Genomic DNA, 21249 nt, shown 5'->3' with positions numbered 1-21249 from the left:
TTTTGGCTGTGTTGGGTCTTCGTTTCTGTGCGAGGGCTTTTCTCTAGTTGTGGCAAGCGGGGGCCACTCTTCATCGCGGTGCGCGGGCCTCTCACTGTCGCGGCCTCTCTTTGCTGCGGAGCACAGGCTCCAGACGCGCAGAGCTCAGTATTTGTAGCTCACGGGCCCAGCTGCTCCGTGGCACGTGGGATCTTCCCAGACCAGGGCTTGAACCCGTGTCCCCTGCATTGGCAGGCAGACTGTCAACCACTGCGCCACCAGGGAAGCCCGGAAAAACCTCTTATAATCCTCCAGGCAACCCTGTGGGGTAGGTCTTATTATGACCATTCCCGTGTTAGAGCAGAAAACTGAGGCTTAGAGAAGTTGAGAAATTTGCCCAAAGCCACATGGATTATAGGTGGCAGAGCTGGGTTTGAATCCAGAGTTAGTCTCTTACCCAGCATCACACTGCCTCTCACTTGATAGACGTTTGAAATTACTCCAGGTCTGAATACTGAGATGTGGAATTTTGGCCTGGTTCTGGCCTGCTGGGAGTTTGGTGGGCTAAGAAAACATAAGCCAACCTGATCATAGGACATTATCAGCAGTGAAGGTATGCCATATGCAGTCCACATTTGAAAGCCAAAGGCAGAGAGTAACAGTGGGATGGCTGCATCAAGTCCAGAAGGGGTACCACAGTGATTAACAGATGTATTTGGTTATGGAATCTTTGCTATGGAAAGGTTCTTAAAGGGCAATCAGCCCACCTACCCACTCACTGGTACAACATGTGTGATAGGGAACTGGGTGGGTGGGTTTTTTCCCTATCTGGTCCCACTCACTAAACCTGGAGTTAGCACTATCAGGGTTCCTGCCCCCGCACCTCCTCTCTTCCTATGGCCTCATCATCCTCACCAGTACCCAAATTCATCAGCATCTTGATGGTAAACACCTCACCTGGAATTTTTCTTGTGTTCCAGCTCAATGAGATTAAATCTCCCTGGACAGCATTAGGGTTTTTCTTTATGGTTAATTTACTTATTTTTGTATTTTTACAGCTCTTGCAATTTAATGAAAAAATGACTTTCAGGATGCCAAACTGGCCTCCACTACTAATTAGATTCCATGGATCTGTCCTGAAAGGTATAAATCATTAAAAAAAAATTATCACTAAATGTACTGTTATGATAAATAAATTACCCAAGCTCTTTGATATAGAGAAAAGAGGGGGTAGGGGGAGGTTATTTGTGTCCTTCTATCAGCTTTTTTTTTTTTCTTCTGGGTTCCAGCCTTGCACAGGGCTGGTTCCCTCTGCACACTCTCTACAGTGGGCCCTCCTACCCACAGCTGGACCACAGCTGGGCCCTCCTACCTCAGCTGCACTCCCTGCCCTTCCCTTCCAATGGTGTCATGTGGGCTGATGAGATAATGTATGTGAAAGCCTTTGTCAACTGCAAGGCACAATCGAATGCCAATGATTACTGTTGTTATTATTCTTATCATACTCCAGGGAAACCCTGTTGCCCCCCACCCTCCCAGACCTACGCAGGACAGCCTGGGACACTCAGCGAGGCTAGACAGCCCCTCCCACGTGGGCGGAGGTTCTGGCGCAAATCCGTCTCCCTGGCTAGCAGGAGGGGCGCTACTGCTACCCTCAGAACGCCGCCCCCCACCCCAGTCCCCCGCACCTCCCCCCAGTAATGGCTTTCCCAGTCCTTCCTGGCTTCGGGAGCCTTCCTCCGGAAGGAAATCTCTTCAGTTCCAGTGAAAGTTCTTGAGCTGCTGAAGTCATCGACTCCTTGGGCCTCTCCTCACGCCCACTCCCTCAGCCCCCTCCCCTCCAAGTGCCCGCAGTGGAGCCAGGCTGCCCCGGAAGGATCTGACCGGCAATTTCCTACAATTGTCTTACTGGGGCTCCTCAATCAGCTACCCGCCCCTCCTTCCCCACCTTCCCCACCTTCCCCACCTCATCTCTTACAGTCTCCCCTCCCCAAACCCCAGTCTCTCTAGATATCCCAGCTTCCAGCCTGATCTTTTTTTTTTTATTATTATTTTTAAATGTATATTTGGCTGCATTGGGTCTTCGTTGCCAGGACCGGGCTTTCTCTACTTGCGGCGAGGGGGGCTACTCTTTGTTGCGGTGCGCGGGCTTCTCTTGTTGTGGAGCATGGACTTTAGGTGTGCAGGCTTCAGTAGTTATGGTACGCGGGCTCAGTAGTTATGGCTTGTGGGCTCTAGAGCGCAGGCTCAGTAGTTGTGGCGCACGGGCTTAGTTGCTCCGCGGCATGTGGGATCTTCCTGGACGAGGGCTGGAACCCCTGTCCCCTGCATTGGCAGGCAGATTCTTAACCACTGCGCCACCAGGGAAGTCCCTGATCTGACTTCTTAGGTCCCACAGTTCTCTAGTATTTCTACTCCCTTCTGGGACTGCCACTACCTGCGAGGAGGAATGGGGGCTTGGGAGTCAACATGGCCACCAGGGCCCACCGGGAAGGTGGGTGTGCTGTGGTTACCAAGGCAACCACCCTTCTGTTAGGCCCTCCCAGAGCTATTCATCCCCAGCTGAGGACTTGACTGTGTTAGCTCCTTCTCCCAATAAATCAAATCTGACTGAGGCCAGAAAGGGTGGGAAGAGAGCACGGGACATCAGGAAGGGTCATTAGACAAAGGGAGAACGACTTATCCTTTCTTCACCTCCAGACCACCATTTGTGTGTCAGGGCGCCCTGTCCTGAAGGCAGACGTCCAAGCTCTCCATAGCCCACACCGACCTCCAGTCCCGCTGGGCGCTGGGCGTGGACTCCAGTAAGAGGTTTGGGGAGGTCGGAGGAGGGGCCTGTCTGCACTTGATGGATGGTACTGAAGAAATGTCTGGCACTTTCTTTCCCCATGGGGGAGGTGAAGCTGCAGCCACCTCTCCCCCGCATTCGCATTCCTGCCTGCCTGCTCAGGAAGGGGGTGGGGTGCGTGGCTAGAGCAAGGAAAGGAGGGCCCTTAGCCCAGCTGAGAGTCATGTTGTAAACTATCACTCACATTTGTCTACACTGGTGTGGGGGTGGATGGGCAGGTGGACAATTCCCACATTTCAACTGAGGTCAAAAGGGATCCATATGTCCCCACCTCACCCCTCCTTCTTGGCTCCCAGGCCTCCTGGGACAGATGCCAGGACTCCCCCACTCAGTCCACACTCCTTATAATCCTACTGTATGCTGGGCATTGGGTAATAGAGCAGTTCTCAAAGTGCAGTCCACAGATTCTGTGGGTCCCCAAGATCCTTTCAGGGGATGGATGAGGTCAAAATGATGTTCATGGGAATTCCCTGGTAGTCCAGTGGTTAGGACTCGGTGCTTTCACTGCCAGGGGCCCCGGGTTCAATCCCTGGTCGGGGAACTAAGATCCCTCAAGCCACACACACACACACACACACACACACACACACACATGAGATTTTCACACTCCTACTAATTATGTTATTTGCCTTATTGACTGTGTTGATATTTGCACTGATGGTGCAAAAACAGTGGGGTTAAAACTTTCTGGTGTCTTCGCATAAATCAAGGCAGTAGCACCAAACTAGTCACTGTGGTCTTCGAAAAAAGCCAGTTTCTCTTAAGACTGTCTTTGATAAAGCCGTAAAAACTGAACATGTGATGGGTTTATTATAGCTATTTTAAATGAGTTAATAAAGACTTGTTTTAATTTCTAATACAGAATATACTGATAGATAGGACCCACATAAACAAAAGCTCTTTGGGGCCCTCAGTAGCTTTTAAGGGAGTAAATGGGTCCTGAGACCAACAGCACCAGCACTGCTGGGGTCATTCGCAGGCTGTTACACTGGCTCCTCAAAACGGAAGGGGCACTGCAGCCTTTTTCAGATACTGCATTCCAACTTGAGAAACACCTTATTTGAAGCACAGGATGGAGAATATGACTGTGTTTTCTGGCAACCCGCTCTCCCTCAAGAAAAGACACTGTCACTGGAATAAAGATTTTAATGGTCTCCACTCACAGGAGAAGCAAGGCACACAAGCCCACAGCCCTCTGTCCTTCCCTTTCTCCCCTGTGCATTGCATTCTAGGTTGGGTGGTGGGGGACGGGGGTGGTGGTGTTTGTGGCCCATCTGGGCTAGGCCCAGATGTGGACTCCCCCCAGCCCCTTGATTCACCTATAATCCCTTTGCCTTTTCCTCCTCCCCATAAAAGTCACAGTGTAGCACGGTTGAGGGAAGAGAGCACAGGGAGGGGCAGGAGGATCCAGGAATCCATGTCCCAGCCTGGCCTGGCCTGAGTCAGGGTGGAGAGTGGGTGCGTGTGCCTACGTGTGTGTGTGTGTGTGTGTGTGTGTGTGTGTGTGTGTGTCCCTGGGCATGGCTGTGAGTTTTGGTCCAGTCCTGTGAGCTCCAAGTTCTCCCCCAATACCAGTCCACTTTCAGAGGTAATGTCTGGTGTCTCCACTGGGGTCTGCACATCTGAGCTGTTCAAACTACTTCTTTGGCAATGGTGGGGATACTGCAGGCGAGGCTGAGGCCTGGCACCTCTCTGTCACCTCTGGCACAGGGAAAGGAGGTGTGGAAGGCCAGGAGGGGAGCCAGGTCAGCCTCGGGTGCTACTCGCCCGCTCCCCCAGTAGCCAGTAGGTCCGAACTTTGCCTTTGCCCTGGAGGGAAAAAGAGGAGTTTGGGGTGGGGAGTGACTCATCCACTTTCCCAAATGTTGGGAGTGGGGTTGGCTGCTTGAGAAGGGCCCTGGGGGAGGGTAAGCCCTTCGGAGACCCTAAGGGGTGGTAAGGGTAGGGACTTCCTTTCCTACCTTCATTTCTACATCCCCTCGAAGCTCCAGCTCGAAACCACCAAACTCCTCCAGGACAGCCTTGGTCTCAGAAGACAAGTGGATCTTCAGGGCTGGGTAGGAGAAGGGAGATGAGAGAAGCAAGAGATGGGAGCAGGAGATCAGGGACTGTGGGGCTAGAAAGATGCTCTCCCTCCTTCCTTTGGCCCAGAAAGCGTCCTAATTCAAAGTCCCACCCCCTCCATGTAGTGTCTGACTACACGGGCCTCTCCCTAAGAACTCTAGAACTGTGTTGCCCACCATGAAAGCCGTTAGTCACATGTGGCTATTTAAACTGTAATTGAAATATAGTGAAAAATGCAATGCCTCAGAGGCTACCATATTGGACAGCACAGCATAGAACATTTCCATTACTGCAGAAAGTTCTATCGGACAGCACTCCAGAGCATCACCAGGCTCTAGACAGACAATAGAGTGTAGTGGTCAGGAGCTCAGACATTGGAGCCTGCTCTGCCGAGTATGAATCCCAGCTTGGACACTTGCTCGGGGAAGTAGTATAAACTATCTGTGCCTCAGTTTCCTACTCTACAAAATGCTGATAGCAACAGGACCCATCTCAAAGCCTTCTAGTGAGGATTAAATTTAACATTATTCATTACGCATTTTAAAAGAGTCTGGCACTTAGGAGGCACTATACGAGTGTTTGATAGTGCTAGCTATCATCGTTCCTCAACCCAACACCCTCATTTCAGGGCTGAGGGAGCCCAGGCCTCGGGGAGGAGACCTGCCCAAATCTGCTGAGGTCTGCCCAGACTCCTGACTCCTGACTGCTGTTCCCCACAGCCCTTCTTTGACCTCCCTCTGAACTCGCCCCTACTACTCCTGGGGTCTGCATCGCAGAGGCCCTTTTCTGCTGTTAAACGATTTCTGAGAATGTGTTCCTTGAGGACTGAACCTCAGTGAGAAGCTTTCTCCACCTCAATGCCCTCAACACGGTGCTCAGGGAATATCTGCTGAACCAGACCCCCTCTGGGCTCCCAAGTAGCCCTTTGCCCACCACGAGGCTTAGCTGGGGTCCACGTGGACTCCCTAGCAAGCTTTGGTCTGGGTCGTCTTAGTATTCCAAGGCCTGGTACTCAGTAGTTGCTCAATAAATATTTACTGAATTGAATTGTGTTGACTACAGCAGGAGGCAGAAGATCAACAGGAAGCAAGCCCAAGGGAAGAGGTGGGAGCAAGCATTTATTTGGTACCTACTGTGTTCCAGGGGTTGGGCTATGTTTTTTAGAACACTGAGACAGGCATCATTTTAAAGATAAACAGGGACTTCCCTGGTGGCGCAGTGGTTAAGAATCTGCCCGCCAATGCAAGGGACATGGGTTTGAGCCCTGGTCTGGGGAGATCCCACATGCCGCGGAGCAACGAAGCCTGTGCGCCACAACTACTGAGCCTGCACTCTAGAGGCTGCGAACCACAACTACTGAAGCCCGCGTGCCACAACTGCTGAAGCCCGCACACCTAGAGTCCCTGCTCTGCAACAAGAGAAGCCACCAGAATGAGAAGCCCGCGCACCGCAACTAAGACTAGCCTCCACTCGCCACAACTAGACAAAGCCTGCGCACAGCAACGAAGACCCAAGGCAGCCATAAATTAATTTTTAAAAAAAAAGATAAACAGCTAAGGCTCAGAAAAGTTGAATGACAACTATCTGCTAGTCGTGTTATATGACTTTCTCACGTAACTCTTCTGAGGTAGATATTTAATTCTCATTTTCCAGGTGAGGAAAACAGAGGCTCAGGGAGGTGTAGCAAACTGACACAGCTGAGTCGGTTGTAGAGCTGAGATTCACACCCGAGTGGGCTGCTCTGGAGCCCTTTTTACCACACCCAAGAGGGTCCTAAAGGTAGTTCCCAGCTGGGAACTGCTGGACATTGGCCTGGAAAGACTTTTCAATCATTTGCCAAGAGGGCGCAGCTGGGACCTGAGTCTCTGATTAGATTCAAGGTGATGTGGCCAGGTTGAACCCTTATGAGAAGGGAGCCTGGGAGGAGACAGAACATGGATTGGATAGGCACCCACTGCCAGGAGAGCCTTCCTCAGCCACAGCCACCCTTCCCTCCCTGTCCCGCCTCGGGGACCCAGCATACCTTCCCCGTTAGACTCCATTCTTGAGGCCGTGTTTACTGTGTCCCCAAAAAGACAGTAACGGGGCATCTTCAGCCCTACCACACCTGCACACACGGGTCCTGGAGGGAGCGGAAGCCCATCAGTGAGGGAAACCCATCAGTTTAGGGAAGTAGGTGGGAGGAACGGAGGGTGGCCATAGGACGGGGCTAGAGCGCTCCAGGAGAGGCAGCAGGTGGGACCTGCTGTCGGTGGGAGCCCAGAGGTGTAGGTGTACGCGCGCACGGGGAGCGGTGGCGACGCGGCCGGCTCGTCTCTCATCTGCAGCTCCAGCCTGTGGGAGCCCCCTCCCCGCCCCTCCGGCGGCCTCACCTGTGTGGATGCCGATGCGCAAGCGCAGCTGCTCCTGGGGCCGGTGGCGGATGCGGAAGGAGCGCACCGCGTCCAGCAGCGCCAGGGCCATGCGGGCCACCTCGCGGGCGTGCAGCCTCCCGTTCCGCACTGGGAGCCCGGACACCACCATGTAGGCGTCACCAATGGTCTCCACCTGTGAGGGCCGCGAGAGGGTGCCGGACCTGAGGACTGGAACTTTCTCCCGGTGCGGCCCCCACACTGTGGGCACCGCCTTCCTGTCCCCACCCCCCATCTACCAGCCACTGTGTTCGCTCATCCCCCAGACCCCGCGCGGTTTTTCTGCCTGTTCCTGGGTCTCCCTGTGACACCTCCCTGTGACACTGTCTTTGTCCACGTCTCTTGGTCTTCCCGCTTAAGACTATGTCATTCTGCCCTCCACATCCGTCTGTCTGTCCCCTCCCATCTTTACTCACCTTGTAGACATCAAAGTTGTCTATGACAGCATCAAAGCAAGTGTACAGGTCGTTGAGCAGGGTCACCACCTGGAAGAAAAGAGAAGCCAAGAGGGGTGGGGAGTAAGGGGCCCCGGGGCCCCACCTGGGCTCAGGTGGGAAAAGCGGAACCAGAAGGCAGGCCTATGGGATGCAGGTGCCAAGCCAAGCACACCTGGCTGCTCCGACACCTGGGGCTGTGCCTGACTTACCTGCATGGGCGTGCTCTCCGCCGACAGGGCTGTGAAACCCACAATGTCGCTGAAGTAGATGGTGACGCTGTCAAAAGCTTCGGCCTGGACCGTCTCCCCACGCTTCAGCTGCTCAGCCACTGAGCTGAGGGGTCAGGGACAGGTGCAGGATCAGAAGGTGAGGTGGGGCTGGGACAGGGGTGGTGGGAGCACCAAGCACGGGCACTCACTGAGGCAGAATCTGGTAGAGCAGGGCCTCCGCCTTGCGCTTCTCCTCCAGGTAGGCCTGGGTCCGCTCCTCCACCAGCTCTTCCAGGTTGTTGGCGTACTGTTCCATGCGCGACAGCAGGTTATCCAGGATGTTGCTGCTGTTCTCTCTGGGGACAGGGGCGGCGGAAGGGGTGGTGGTGAGAGAGGAAGGGCACGCCCTACCCTGAAGCGCCTCCCCCAGGCTCTCACCCTCCCCAGGCTTAATGTCAGCCCACTGCAGTGGAGTCCCTGGCGAGAGGCAGGGTTGGGGGGCACAGAAGGATCGGGGTGGCAGGGGAAAAGGGTCGGAGGAAAGTCCAATTCATCCCTGAGACCCCAGGGTCAAGTTTCAAGCTTCAGACATATTGGCTATTTTGAACATCTTTGTTGAACACAAGTGGCTTAGAAGGAGGTAGAAGAGGCAGAAGGGGACAGGGACCACTCGAGAACGGAGTGAGGGCACACAGGCTGGCAGAGGGGTGCGCCTGGAGGACCCCCAGGGGCACACTGGGAAAGGGGATCAAAGGGCCGGGTGGGAGCTCCCACGGAGGGCAGAGAGGTGTAGGGAGAAGGTGGGAGGCCATTTACTCTGCGGCCACTGAAGGCTGATGGAGTAGGGGCCGCTGGAGGAGCGGGGTATGAGAGGTAGGGGACTGTGGGACCAGCTGGGTCCTACAGTATTCACAGAGGGGGCTGCGAGGCTGTGGCGGGCTGGAGCAGGCTGTGTATGCGGGGGGCTGTGCGTGGGCTCTGCCACCACAGGGATAAGACTTAAGTGTGAGGCACGCGGTCGCTGTGGGGGGTAGAGGAGGCTGGGAGGATCCAGGACTAATGCCAGCGACCTGTTAGATTTGCGCAGCATCAGGCGGATCTGTTGGAAGGGTGGCCGCTCCTGCGGGTCCTCGGCCCAGCAGCGCTGCATCAGCTGCCCCAGTTCCTCCAGGTGACTCTGCAGGGCCAGGGAGGGCCGGAAGGGGGGCTGCTCGCCCCGAGTCACACGCTCGATGATCTCTGTGTGGTGGGGGAAGAGAGGCCGAGGGGTAGGTTCAGCCCGGGGCCTGTTGAGAAATGGGGTGGGGAGGTCCAGGACCAGGGCATGGGGCAGGGGAGCCCTGCAGGGAACTGGGCTAGTCATGCTCAGGGTCATTGGCAGCAGTGGAGCAAAGGGTGGTGGCATTTCCAGGGTTCCCTCTCTCTGGAGCTGGGGTTAGTTGACTGTGGCAGCATTAGGGGAAAGCATGGTCCTCTCACCTTTGGGACTGAGATCCAAACCTTCCACATGGAAGACACCACTCCTCAGGGCAATCTCCTGAAGGATGATCCCAAAGCTGTACACGTCACCAGCCTGGGAGCCCCGGGCAGGGGGTGAGGCCATTCGCAGGAGCTCAGGGGCTGTCCACAACTTTTCTGCAGGTCAGAGGTCAGGAGTCACAGGGTGAAGGGCCCCAAAGCTAAGGGATGAGGGGAAACAAGGTCCCAGGGGATGTGGCTGGGACTGATCTGGAGACATCACAGGGGTTGCTAGGGCTAGAAGGGGCCTTGAGACCATTTCGTCTGACTCCGCTTTCTACTGATGATGAACTGAGCAGGGAGTCAGGAAAGGTGGGCCCGAGCCCACCGTAGGCCAGGCATCAGCATCCCCACTGGGCTGTGCTGGGGGTGGTGGTAGGGGTCAGAGTCAGGTCGGGGCTCACTGGCATAGAGGGTGTGTCCTTGCTCGGGCTCCGGGTCCCTGAAGCTCTCCAGCCCGTAGTCAGTGATCTTGAGCACGAAGCGCCCGTCTACCACGCAGTTGGATGACTTGAGGTTCCCATGGGAGCAAATGGCCCCGTTGTGCAGGAACAGCATACCCTGGGAAATTTGGGGAGGCAGGGGTCTTGGGCATGAGTGAGACCTCCAACCAACCACAGCCAGGGGAGAAGACTGCCTGGCCCCTCCCCCAACACCCAGTGGGCCCTTCTGGGCCTACCTTGACGATGTCATGGGTGAGCGAGTACCGGAACATCCAGTCCAGGGTGATGCTCTCATTCTCCAGGATATCCTGCTGGGCAGTGAGAGTCAGCCCTGTACCCTGCACATGCCCCCAGGAGGAGGAGTGCAGGGGTTCCACTGACATAAACTGGCAGAACGGGACAAAGCTTTGGATCTACTCCAGTGCCACCACCCTCCCCCCGCTCCCATTTTACAGATGGGGAAAATAAAGGTCAGAAAGAAGGAGAGGCTTGCCCAGGGCCTTATGTTGAGTCAGGGGCAGAGCCGGGGCTAGGCCTAGTTGTCCTGACACTCCCTTGTTGCCTCACCTGCAAGCTCCCACGGGGACAGTACTCTGTGAGGATACAGATATTGGGGGGGTCAGTGCAGGCCCCCACAAACCTGGTCAGGTGTTCGTTCTGCACATCCCGCATCTGCAGGTGAGAGCCAGCATCAGAACCTGACAGAGACCTCACTCCTTGCCAAGTTGCCCCCACCCTTGGGGACCCCTCACTCTCCTTAAGTCCCTATGCATTCTCTGCAGACATTCTAGGACCTTCCCCGGTGATTCCCACTCCTGTTCTAAAGAACCCTTCCCCAGAACCTGCTCCCTACTCCCTCTGCTTCCTAAGCCTATCCAATGGAGCCACTCGTACCCACAACACACAGGGGCCCATCCCAGGGCTACAGTGCTCATCCCTTCCTAGGATACCCTGCAGTCCCTCCATACCCATTCTGTTGGCCAACCTCCCCTGTGTCCCTAGATTCTTCCCTAGGCCATTGCCTCCCTCCCCACATTACATGCTTCAGCTCAAACAGGACTTCCCGCGTCAGCTCAATGCGTTTACGGTTCACACGTTTCACAGCCACGAGGTTACCCTGAGTGAGGCGTGGAGATTGTCACTGTAAGGGGATGGCCCAGCCCTGACAGCCCACCCCTGTGCTAAGACCGTCTCCAGTCCTCCATTATAGGAAAGCCCTGCCCCAGTCCTGAGGACCAGTGGTCTTTCCCCAGACCCACCTTATAATATGCTGTCTTGGCAAAGATTTGGAACTGGCCCTCTGTGGTCAGCAGGGAGCCGTAATTGGAGCCTCTCTGAAGGGACGGAGTGCAGGAGGGGTGGTCAGCCCATGGGCCCGGCTCTCCATCCCGGTTGCTTGAGTTCTGGTCTTCACTACCCTGCCTTATCTGTGTGTTGCCCTGCCTCTCATTTCACATCATAAAATCCTTTCCTCATTTATTTACTTTGTAAAAATGTATCTTCAGGGGCTTCCCTGGTGGCGCAGTCGCTGAGAGTCCGCCTGCCAACGCAGGGGACATGGGTTCGTGCCCCAGACCGGGAAGATCCCACATGCTGCGGAGCGGCTGGGCCCGTAAGCCATGGCCTCTGAGCCTGCGCGTCCGGAGCCTGTGCTCCGCAACGGGAGAGGCCACAACAGTGAGAGGCCCAAGTACCGGAAAAAAAAAAAAAAAGTATTTTCAGGGGGGTGGGGCGTGGGGGTGAGATGAACTGGGAGACTGGGATTGACATATATACACTGATATGTATAAAATAGATAACTAATAAGAACATGCTGTATAGCACAGGGAACTCTACTACTTCGCTGTACAGTGGAAACTAACACAACGTTGTAAAACAACTATACCCCAATTAAAAAAAAAAAGTATGCGGAAACTTTCAGATGATTATACAAAAAAACAAACAAATAAAATAAAACGTATTTTCACATATGCTATCTCTAACTTTTGAAAGAGCCCTGTGAGGGAGCTCTGTAGATGTAATCATTACCTGCGGTAGTCTCAGAGAGGGAATGTGACTTGCCCAAGGTCATACAGCGAGTGAAGGCAGGGCTGGGACTAGAAGCCTGCTCTCTACCCTACCCATCAGGCACTACCCACACGCCCATTCCCAACTCTGCCCCCTCCCCCCAGTACCGGAGTTCTTACCCCGCTCAGGGTCAGCCGGCTGCCTGCACTCCGGAGGTGCCTCTCTAGGCTGCTGGGCTGCAGGTCCTCCCAACGCACCCGCCACAGCTCTGAGGCCAGTTCCTTCTCCAGCTGCATCTTTCTGAGGCATGAAATGTGCACCTAAGTCCATGTCTGAGCCCCTGACCCAGGGTTGGGGGGTGCTCAGCAGCCTCTCCTCAGAGCCCTGGGACCACTGCAGTTGCTAAGAGATGGGTGGGGCAATTAACATCCTCTTGGCTGAGAGTCAGGAGGCTTGGGTGAAATTCTGCCTCACTGGGGACCTTGGGGTAGTCATTCCACTTCTCTGAGTCTCAGGTTCATGTCTAAATGTCCTCATTTGGAAATTGGGGACCTCGACATTTATTTCAAAGCATTGTTACAAAAATGAAAAGAAAAACTGTGTGTGGAAGTGCCTGGCACACAGTATATGCTTGACCAGCATCGATTTCCTTCTCTCCCTCCTTGCTTCCCTCTGTCTTTAACTTTTCCTGCATTTTCCTGTCAGCCTCCCACTGGAAGGCAGGAGTGGGGCTTCCTTCTCTCTCTCCTCCACTCTGGGTTCAGCACTTGGTACACAGCAGAGCCTTCATCCCTGCTCAACGAATATAGGCCCAACCCCACAGGTGTTGGTCCACTGCTTCCCATCTGGTCTGTACAAGCAGGAAGGGAGGATAAACGGAATCCACACCCTATGATGCCCCCAACAGATCTGCTCCTTCTTGGATCTCCCAGATCCTCCCTGGCCACTCCACCTCTGTCCCCTCCTCCTTCTCTCTTCCAGGTGTCCTGAGGCTTTTTAGTCTCTTTTCTCCCCCATCTCCCTGGGCCTTGCTGTGCTGTCCCTTTACCCCTCCCTCTTCCCTCTGGGTCCCTGCCACCTCCTCTGCTATTGGTTCTTTAGGTCTCCCAGCCTCAATCACCGCCCTCATTCCAAGGCTTACCTGTATATGAAGAAGGAGATGATCAGAATGCTGAGCAGGGAGAGGCTGCCCACCAAAGCCAGCACCTCCAGGGTGGAAAAGTGGTCTGTAGGGGAGAGTCCAAGTTGCAGCAAGAGAGATTTGGGTTAGACATTGGACAGCAGGAGGAAGAACCTTTATTTTTTTTATTTTTAAATTTTTTTGGCTGCACCGCACAGGCATGTGGGATCTTTAGTTTCCTGACCAGGGATCGAACCCAGGCCCCCTGAAGTGGAAGCGTGGAGTCCGAACCACTGGACCACCAGGGAATTCCCCGAAGAACCTTTTAATATTCAATTAGGGACTTCCCTGGTGGCGCAGTGGTTAAGAATCCGCCTGCCAATGCGGGCGACACAGGTTTGATCCCTGATCCAGGAAGATCCCACGTGCCGTGGAGCAGTTGAGCCCGTGGGCCACAACTACTGAGCCTGCGCTCTAGAGCCCGTGCTCCGCAACAAGACAAGCCACCGCAATGAGAAGCCCCCACACTGCAACAAAGAGTAGCTCCCGCTTGCCACAACTAGACGAAGCCCATGCACAGCAACGAAGACCCAACACAGCCAATAAATAAATAAATAAAAGTAATATAATAATGAAATAAAATGTTTTAAAAAATATTCAATCAGTGAACTGGGATGATGGATGAAGGGAAGAAAAAGGCAGGAGGAGTCTCTCCAGGAACCCCTCAGTGTGGGAGAGGAGCACGTATTTGATTCCCTGAGCAGGAAGGATGCAGCATCTCCATAATGGAGGCTTGAGGCAAGGGGCAGTCACCTTGGTTGCAGGCTGGGTCCTCATTGTCAAAACCACATTTGGGCACATCAGGAGGTGGATACCCCAGAGGCCAGTTCAGTTTGCACCCTGACACGGTCACCAGCTCTTGGGAGGTTCCATTGAAGTTCAGAACAACCTATGGGAGGGCAGGAGCGGTCGGTGGGCAAGGGCCCTTGGTGAGGCCTCCCGTCCAAGGGAGAAATCCTGCCCCCCACCTACCCCATCTCTGCTGCCAGGGACTGTGTCTGCACTGTCAACTATTCAACGAGTCCCTGCCGTGACTGGATACAGAGAGCCTCATACCCATGCCCCATGTTATCAGAGTGGACAAACTTGAAAATGACTTAAAGGCTTTATAAAGAAAACTCTATATAGAATCACAGCCCTACACTCAGGGAGTTTATAATCTTGAATTGAAGCACACAGGAGATAGGAAAATGCAGTGTTCTCGGTCCACATTCCCAGGCCTAATCCAGGCACCCCTCGTCCTGGAAGCCTTCCCTGGATGATCTGCTCCTTGGTGCCTGTGGTCTCAACCCCTTCCTGTTCCTGTTGCACTTATAGGGCAATAGGATGTGCATTCATCTTGGCCCTGAGTCAGTCTGTCTCCACTGGGAGGGGATCCTGCCTGCCTTTGGAGACAAGGAGTTTCCTGAGGGCAGCACTGTGCTCCCTCCTCAGACGTGGGGTTCCCCAAGGACAACACCTGTGAGTCCCTATCGTTCTGGTTGCTCCTCCAGATTGGCTGGATCTCTTTTATCCAGGGCTCTGTCTTATCCGGGGCGGTGGGAGGGTGAAATGTCATTCCCAGTTGGCACTGTCTTCTGGGGGCACAGCCTTACCCTGAAGGCGCCAGTGTCAGGATCCATATCCCAGAGGGAGAAGTCAGTCTCCCGATCTCCATTGCTGTCCATTTTCAGGTATCCTGTCACACCTGGGGGTATGGAGGAAGATGGCTGTGTTTTGACAGGGTGGAATTTCATGGGTCCCACACCTCATCTCCGTCTGTTGATCTTTTGATCTGGGCACTTAGGAAGACTTCTTGATGGCACTAGGGACATGGGGAAAAGAGCCTAAAGAAGAAGAGAGGTAGAAGAGACTGGTGTGGGCAAGTGACTACCTGCACTACAGGGCTAGGGGCTTCTCACTGCTTCCTGCCTGGGGCACCCCAAGGTAGCCCATTCCTGCCACCTCCAGTGCCTGACCTTGGAAGCTTCGGTTCCACATCCGCTGAGTGATGCCCTCCCCATCGGTGACAGTTCCCCCATGTGCTAGAGTCTCCGACACTGCCTGGACATAGAGCAGGAGCCCGTCGTGGAAGGACGCTGGGATGGTGTTCACCTGCAGGGGCAGGCAGAGCTGGGCTGGGGTGGGATGTATGAAGGGCACAGAGTGGGGCGCTGTGGGGTGGGGAATGGGAGGCACTGGGAACTTGGAAGAGGATGGGAGAAAACACGCTCACAGCACAGAGAGATTTTACTACTTGTAAGACGCCTCCGCGTATATCACTGCTTCTGAATCCTGCTAGGCAGATAGGGCAGGACGTAGCATCCTCATTTTACTGATAAGGATTTGAGTTTCAGAGGTTGAACGACTTGTCAATGCCCCCCTCCATCATCAGGAGAGATACGGGAACAGTGGGAAGGGAAAGAAGGGGACACTTGGGAATACGGGGATGGCTGAGAGAGCAGGGCGGCGACTGGCAGAGGGCTGTGAACTGGGGGCTGGAGGTCCACGCTGCAGGGTCCCAGGAACCCCTCCTACCAGGCCATCCTCCATGGTGAAGTTGAACTGCTCATGGGCCAAGTGTTTTAGCTTCTGTAGGAATTCCAAGTACTCAGGATTATCCGGCTCTTTATATGTAATGATTTTGGCAGCCTGAGGAAGGGGTCAGTGGAGAGGGGAGAGCTGGGTGCTGACTCCAGTCCTGCCAGTACCCTGGGTGCCCACCTCCCAGAGCTGCATCTCTACTTGCTCAAGGTCAAATTGGATCCTATGTCCTGCGCGAGGTGCTGCCTGCTTCAAAGCAGGGGATGAACTGGGATGGCTTTTCCAAGTCCAGATGGTCTGTGAGATGTGAACATTATCCCACCTCAAGGGCATTCTCTCATCTTTTTAGCCTCCTGGTTCTGAAGTCCCCTGGCCCTCTATATACCCCTTGCCCCAGCCCCCTGCCCTTTGTCACCTAACTCTCTATGAGCATCCAGAACCTCTTTTCTGGAATCCTTTCAGACACTGAGGGACCCAGGACCCAGACACAGTGTGCCACCAGCCCAGAGCCCCACAGCCTGGGCTTCCAATCTGAACACTCACCTGAAAGGCCTGGTGGGCACTGACATCCTGCCCATCTCCTCTCTCCCAGGGCCTGTGGGGAGCAAGGCCATGTGCTCCTTGCAGGCTTTGCCCAAAGAGGTCCAGGTGGAAGAAAACATAGTCCTCCCCACTCAGGCCAGCTTCCAGGGCCAGAAGCATCAGGGTTCTGAAGGTGTCTGGGGAGCTGCAGATGTAGACAACTGTGGAGGAAGGGGGGTCAGAGAGAGAGAGAAGAGCCTAAGTGTCAGGGAGTGGAGGGGGAACTGAAGCCGGGGCACCCAGGGGAGGAAATTCAGAGACCCTGAGGTAGTTAAGTGGAACTCCTGGCTCAGTCTGGGCTGTGGCCTGAGGAAGGTGAAGGGAGGGAGGAGGCGGTGGGAGGGGGAGGAGGAAGGAGCCCAGATAGGGAGAGAGGGAATAATGGAGCCAAAGGTGGGCAAGGTGAGGTCAGGAGCGGGGGAGAGCAGAGAAGGGCCAGCTGGAGAGGGGACTGGAAGAGGAGAGGGCGTGTGGGAGCACGGAGAGGAGAAGCTGGAGGAGGGAAGAAGCCTGCTGGGAAGAGAAGGAAAATGGGGGAGAGATGAGGGATAGGAACTAAGCTGGGGCCCTACTAAGTGTCATGGTGGCCGGAGGCATTTTCTCCCTCCCGTTAACTCCGGAGGAACCGGCGGGAAGGAGGTGGGGGAGTGTGGAGGTGAGAAGAGAGGAGAGCCTAGGAACTGGAAGTGGGGGGGGGCATGGAGAAAGAGAGGGAAATAGAAACTCAGAGGTGGAAAGGGCTGAGGAGGCTGAGACAGGAATGAGGAGCCGCGGGGAGGAGAAGTCTGGCCCGGAGAAGAGAGAGGATGTCCCGGGGAAGGCCCGGAGGCAAAGCGGCCGGATGGGTGTGCCCGTGTCTCACCTCGGCCTTTGCGTCGCACGGTGCGCAGCAGCATGGTGTAGTGGTCGCGGTCGCCCTCGGCGAACTCCAGGTGGTCCACCGTGATGTTGAGGCGGTCGCGGACCTGCATGTACAGCCCCTCCACCACGAAGAAGCAGGGCTGGTCGTCGCGGGGCTGGTAGGCGTAGAGCACTAGAGCCTGGCGCTCCCAGCCCAGCCGTCGGTGCAGAGCCGCCACGAAGTCGCCCAGCTTGGCATGGCTGGGCCCGGCGCGGGTGGTCAGCGCGTACTCGTCCTTGGCCCCGAACCCCACAGCCGGGGCGCCGGCGGTCAGCAGCGGCACCCGCCAGTGCGCAGTGAAGCGGCCCACGGGGGCGGCGGCGTACACGCAGCCGGGGCCCAGGAACACCGCGGGGTTGTGCTCCCACTTGAGGTCCACGGCGGCCAGGGGCGCGGCGGTGTCGGAGCAGACGCCCAGCGCGCTCTCGCTGCTGCCCAGCACCGTGCGGACTGTCCAGCCCGGCAGCAGGTCCGGCCGCGCCTTCACCCGGGCCAGGGCCAGCTCCACCGCCGGTCCCACGCGCGCCCACGACCACGGGTACGAGGTGTTGGCCAGAGGTAGCACCACGGCCACCGTCAGGTTGCCCGCGTAGCTGCCTGGGAGCAGCAGCAGCAGCGGCAGGAGCAGAAGCAGGCGCAGGCGGGCGCCGGAGGGGCAGCCGGGGCGCGGCATGGCCTCAGCGGGCACCGAGGCGGACAAGCGCTCCCACCATGGCCTCTGGCGTCCCCTCCGGCTCAGCGGCCCATGCTGGGCACCAGGAGCGCCCCTGTGGGAGGGAGGACGAGCGGGGCGGGGGCGCTCACCCCGAGGCACGCTGCCCCTTCTAGCTGTGACAGTCTGCGCCAGGAGCGCCAGGGGCGCGCGACCGAGGGGTGCGCCCAGGGCGCTGCAGAGCAGGTGGGTGCGAGGAGAGAGCGGGGGCCGAGAGGACGCGAGTGTGAGCGAGAGCGTGTGTGTGTGTGTGTGTGTATGTGTGTGTTAGGAGAGAGAAAACGAGAGCGCGAGCGAGCGCTCCGTGGAGAAGGATGGGAGAGGGCGCCAGGGAGGGAAAGGGGAGTGTGAGTGTTTGTATGTGTGCGTGAGCGCCTGGCCCAGAGAGTGTGCCAGAAGGGGCGTCCGGCCGGCCCAAGTCTCCGGCAGTCCGGGGGGGTGCTGGGGAGGACCCAAGCCAAGCTCCGAACCCTCCCTCCCGGCCGCTTCCCCTCCCAGACTCCGTGACCTTAGAACCAATCCTGGATCTTTAACTCCTTCGTCCCCGCCCCGAAGTCGCGGGCTCTTCCGAGTCTCTCAGCCCGCGCACTTTCCTTTAGAGCCTCTTCGCGCTTCTCGGCGGACAAACTTCTTCCTCCTCCGAGGAGTGGCACGGGTAGAAGGGGCTCTGTTGCCGGGTCGGGAAGAACGGAATAGAGAAGTCTGTGGGAACAACAGAGGGCCTCTTGCGCCCCACCTTTCCCTCCCCTCCTACCTGGTTCCGTCTGGGGAAGAGAGAAAGAGGTGCTGGTTTGGGATCTTGGTAGGAAAAAGTGTGTGTTTGGATGTGTGTCGGGGTGGTGCGGGAGGGTGACGGTTTCTGGAAAAGGCGTTAAAGTAGGTGAATCCAGGGTCCCCGTAACCAGTCCATCTAGGATCTACCCCCCCCCCACCTCCGGTTTACAGATTGAGCGGATTAGCGGAGAAAAAGGACCAGGTAGAAGGGCGGAGTTAACTCTTTAGTTCCCCAATGGCTGTAGGAACGGGGAGGGAGAGCTTGCGGGTGGCTGGAAGAGCGAACAGGTGTGATCTCAGGGTCACTGCCGGCGTGTGAGTGTGTGTTTGTCTTGAGGAGGATTATTAAAATGGGATTTGTCGGGGCGGTGGGAGACAGTGTTGGAAATGACAAGCGGAGGGGTAAATTGGGGAGAGTATTTTGGGGCCCTTGACGGCTGGGCTGGGGGCCGGAGAGCTGCGGAATCAGTCTGCCCTCTAATGGCCAGCAGAAGTCGTTGACCGTATTGCGCTGCCAACCTCTGCAAGCCTGTACCTAGGCAAGACCAAAGATCAGGAAATTTCTTCCGTACTGCAGATTTCCAGAGGACCTAGTACGTGTTAAGCACCGGCTGAAGGTATAAAGATTAAGACTATATATATATGTGTGTGTGTGTATATATATATGTATCTCATATATATCATGTATATATGGTCCATACATTTGAGGAGCTCTATTTGGGACAAATAGCCATAATGTAATATAGTTAAATACTACAGCAGAGAGATAGGTAAATCGCTAAAAGGCCCAGATAAGGGCTATTTTGCTTGCATTAGGGCCAGGAAAATCTCCAACGAGAAATAATTCAACAAGGGTAGGAGGATGAGGCATGTTTTGTCTGGCATGTATTCTCTCTCTCAAATATATATATGTTATATATTATATATGTATATTATATATATATATATAAAATTTAATTGCCCACATTTTAAAATCAGCAGATGGCACATGAATATTTGGAATTCTGACTTGTCTTGAAATATTGGAGAGCTGGTAATCTAGGTCCTGCATCTCTCCATGAACAATAATCTGGAACCAAGTATCCATTACTTCTTTGAGGTGAGTCTAGCTCATCACGGTTCCTATTCACCCTGTTCACTCATTTGCGTTACTGGCTTCATTAGCAGTGCATGTTTCCAACCCTGATCTAGGATGTAAGGTTTATGGGTGTAAGAATGACTGAGGAGGAGAGGCAAGAAAAGGCAGCAGAGGGCAGATCATGCAAGCTTTTGTGGGACAGGCATAATGTCTTTGTTCTATAACGAGGGCTCCAGAGGCTATAGAGGTAGATAGGAGATTGGAAAAAAAAATTTTAAGTTTTATTGAGGTATGATTGTTATACCATAAGCTGTACATATTTAATGTATACAATTTGATGAGTTTGGACATATGCATATGCCCATGAAACACATCACCACAACAACAAGGTAATAAACATTTCCATCACCTCCAAACATTTCCTTGTGTCCTTTTGTGTGTGTGTGTGTGTGCGTGTGTGTGTGTGTTAAGAACACCTAGCATGAGATCTACCCTCTTAACAAATTTTTAAATGTATAATACGGTCTTGTTCACTATAGGGAGATGCTTTTTAAGTAGAATCAACTGGAATTCAGGAAGAACATACAAATAACTGAAATCTAGGTGACATTGACTCATTAGTTGAGAAGCTAAAAGAAGCTGAAATGTTTCGGGGGGAAGATAACAATTTTAGTTTATTGCTTTTGAAGTGCCTGTAGATATCCAAGTGGAGGTGTCCAATAGACCATTGGATTAGTGGAACTGGAGCTCAGGAGAACTAGACTAGAAATCCAACTTAATAATTGAGCTTCTCTTTCAACAATGGTGGCTTAAATAATTTGTCCAATCCTCAAGCTGAGCTGCAGACAACTAAAAATGTTAGATGAAATGCTTTATAAAATAAACGAACTAAAAGACAGTGAGAGCATGAAAGGACAGAAAAGCAGACCAGCAATAGGAGAGCTTTTACCCTAGAGTCATTTGCTGATCCAAAATTGGTGGCAGAAAATAGGCTGTGTGGGGCAAGTGAGATAAAATTTGGAGTCCAAATGTCCCCAGAGGTAATTACTTAGGTAAACCACCTTCCTATTTAGGGTTAGGATCCTGAAAGGCTGCACTCCTAGGGGAAACCTAGGAGTAGGATAAACCAGAAGTAAACAGAAAATCCAGACCTGAAATAGTCAAAAGCCAAAATTAAGAACAAATTAATGAGTTTAAGAGCAAGTTGGACTCAACTGAGGAGTAAGTAATGAATTGGAAGAAAGGACAGAAGAAACCACTCAGAATGAAGCATAGATACAAAGGAATGAAAAATATAAAAGGGGGGGTTGGAGATATAAAGGATACCATGAGAAAGTCTGACACACCTTTATTTGGAGCCCAGGAGGGGGGGAAATAATAGGGTAGAAGCAATATTTAAAGAGATAATGCCTGAGAAACTTAAAAAAATAAATGAAATACATCAAGCCACAGATTCAAGAAGTTCAACAGATCTCAAGATTAAAGAAAAAAAAAATCCATACCTGGAGCCATCAGAGTGAAGCTGCAGGAAATTAAACCAAATATAAAATCTTAAAAATAGGCAGAAGGGCTTCCCTGATGGC

General features: G+C 54.1%; 1 protein-coding gene across 4 annotated transcripts; it reads right to left on the bottom strand.

Moving 5' to 3' along the window:
• Positions 1-3955: 3955 nt before the first annotated feature.
• NPR1 (natriuretic peptide receptor 1) lies at positions 3956-19317 on the bottom strand. Of its 4 annotated transcripts, XM_032652215.1 has the most exons (23): positions 18569-19315; positions 17064-18481; positions 16163-16362; positions 15614-15727; positions 15055-15190; positions 14692-14783; positions 13850-13985; positions 13058-13142; positions 12096-12216; positions 11169-11243; positions 10949-11026; positions 10477-10581; positions 10146-10220; positions 9871-10027; positions 9428-9583; positions 9019-9187; positions 8158-8304; positions 7949-8072; positions 7719-7787; positions 7264-7438; positions 6915-7013; positions 4789-4880; positions 3956-4636 (listed from the first exon to the last, which is right to left on the bottom strand). In XM_032652215.1, exons 2-23 carry the CDS (start codon positions 17773-17775, stop codon positions 4574-4576), a joined length of 3180 nt encoding a protein of 1059 aa, XP_032508106.1. In that variant the 5' UTR covers positions 17776-18481; positions 18569-19315; the 3' UTR covers positions 3956-4573. The 4 variants fall into 4 exon arrangements, with proteins under 4 accessions (XP_032508106.1, XP_032508121.1, XP_032508097.1 ...); XM_032652230.1 differs by having other exon boundaries at positions 9449-9583; positions 17064-19317; XM_032652206.1 differs by having other exon boundaries at positions 17064-19315.
• Between the last annotated feature and the right edge of the window lie 1932 nt (positions 19318-21249).

This window comes from Phocoena sinus, chromosome 1 (assembly GCF_008692025.1).
Source record: "Phocoena sinus isolate mPhoSin1 chromosome 1, mPhoSin1.pri, whole genome shotgun sequence".
Taxonomy (NCBI): Eukaryota; Metazoa; Chordata; class Mammalia; order Artiodactyla; family Phocoenidae; genus Phocoena; species Phocoena sinus.
The sequence above is the reverse complement of the archived record's forward strand: the minus strand, read 5'-3'. Positions and strand labels throughout refer to the sequence as shown.